General features: G+C 33.4%; 1 protein-coding gene across 1 annotated transcript; it reads left to right on the top strand.

The window, feature by feature from the left end:
- Window positions 1-10: 10 nt before the first annotated feature.
- On the top strand, window positions 11-865 carry LOC119643180 (the record flags this gene model as incomplete). The annotated part of the gene is made up of 3 exons (XM_038042524.1): window positions 11-261; window positions 538-658; window positions 755-865. Coding segments are annotated over exons 1-3 (469 nt in total), but the record flags the coding sequence as incomplete, so codon positions are not given.
- Between the last annotated feature and the right edge of the window lie 19 nt (window positions 866-884).

The following is an 884-nucleotide window of genomic DNA, read 5'->3' as shown; positions in this document are numbered from 1 at the left end:
TTATTGTTTTCAATTTTTCCGAAAATGGCAGCGAATTTTTGCAAAAGATTTTTAGCTGCAAAAAGTTTAATTAATGTAAATAGAAACCTTAAAAATGTGCAACGTAATTACGGTTACAAAAACAACACAACGCATCAACCATCAAAAACTTATGGAAAATATTTATGGATTATTGGCGGCGATGCGACTGCGATCATTTGCATAAATTTATTCAAATCCGGGACCAATTCAGTGAAAGCATTTAATATGAGACACTCAAAGGTGAATACTTTTCCAGATAGAATAAACTTCTATACAAGCTCTTGTCAAAGGCTGCCGTACAAAACTGATGTTAATGACATGTAGAATAATTGACGTCAAATTTCTCGAACAGCTTAAATGCTGGAAACCATTTAGTCATTCCCATTTTCGTCCATTTATATAAAATCCTATTTCTAAAAGCCGTTCCATGAATAACTGTATTAAGCGAAGTCGTGCAAGGTATTTAATAGCGAGCCATATCTCACTGTATTAGTCTTTTTTTCAAATTTATTGCAGTATGATGAAGATTCAACAATAAGCAAATTAACAGCACGTGAAAGACGTTTTATCAAGTTTGCGTCCAGGGAATATGACGGGCAATTATACATGACACCACAAGATTTTTTTTTTAGAATCGGTTGTCGAACAAGAACCCAGACGTAAATATATTAATGAACACACCAAGCAACTTTCTGCTTAATTCCAAATAAATTTTTTGTTTTATAAAATGAAGCTCGCTTGAAACGTCGCATACTAACTAAACGTGATATAAATTCAATGCGTGATGAAACTCCACCGTTGAAGAAAGGTTCAAACCAATTGTCTAGAAAATTAAGGGATCGAGGTAGCTTCATATACACATA

This window comes from Glossina fuscipes, unplaced genomic scaffold (genome assembly GCF_014805625.2).
Source record: "Glossina fuscipes isolate IAEA_lab_2018 unplaced genomic scaffold, Yale_Gfus_2 58491, whole genome shotgun sequence".
Classification (NCBI taxonomy): Eukaryota; Metazoa; Arthropoda; class Insecta; order Diptera; family Glossinidae; genus Glossina; species Glossina fuscipes.
Note: the sequence above shows the minus strand (reverse complement) of the source record. Positions and strands in the feature narration are given on the sequence as shown.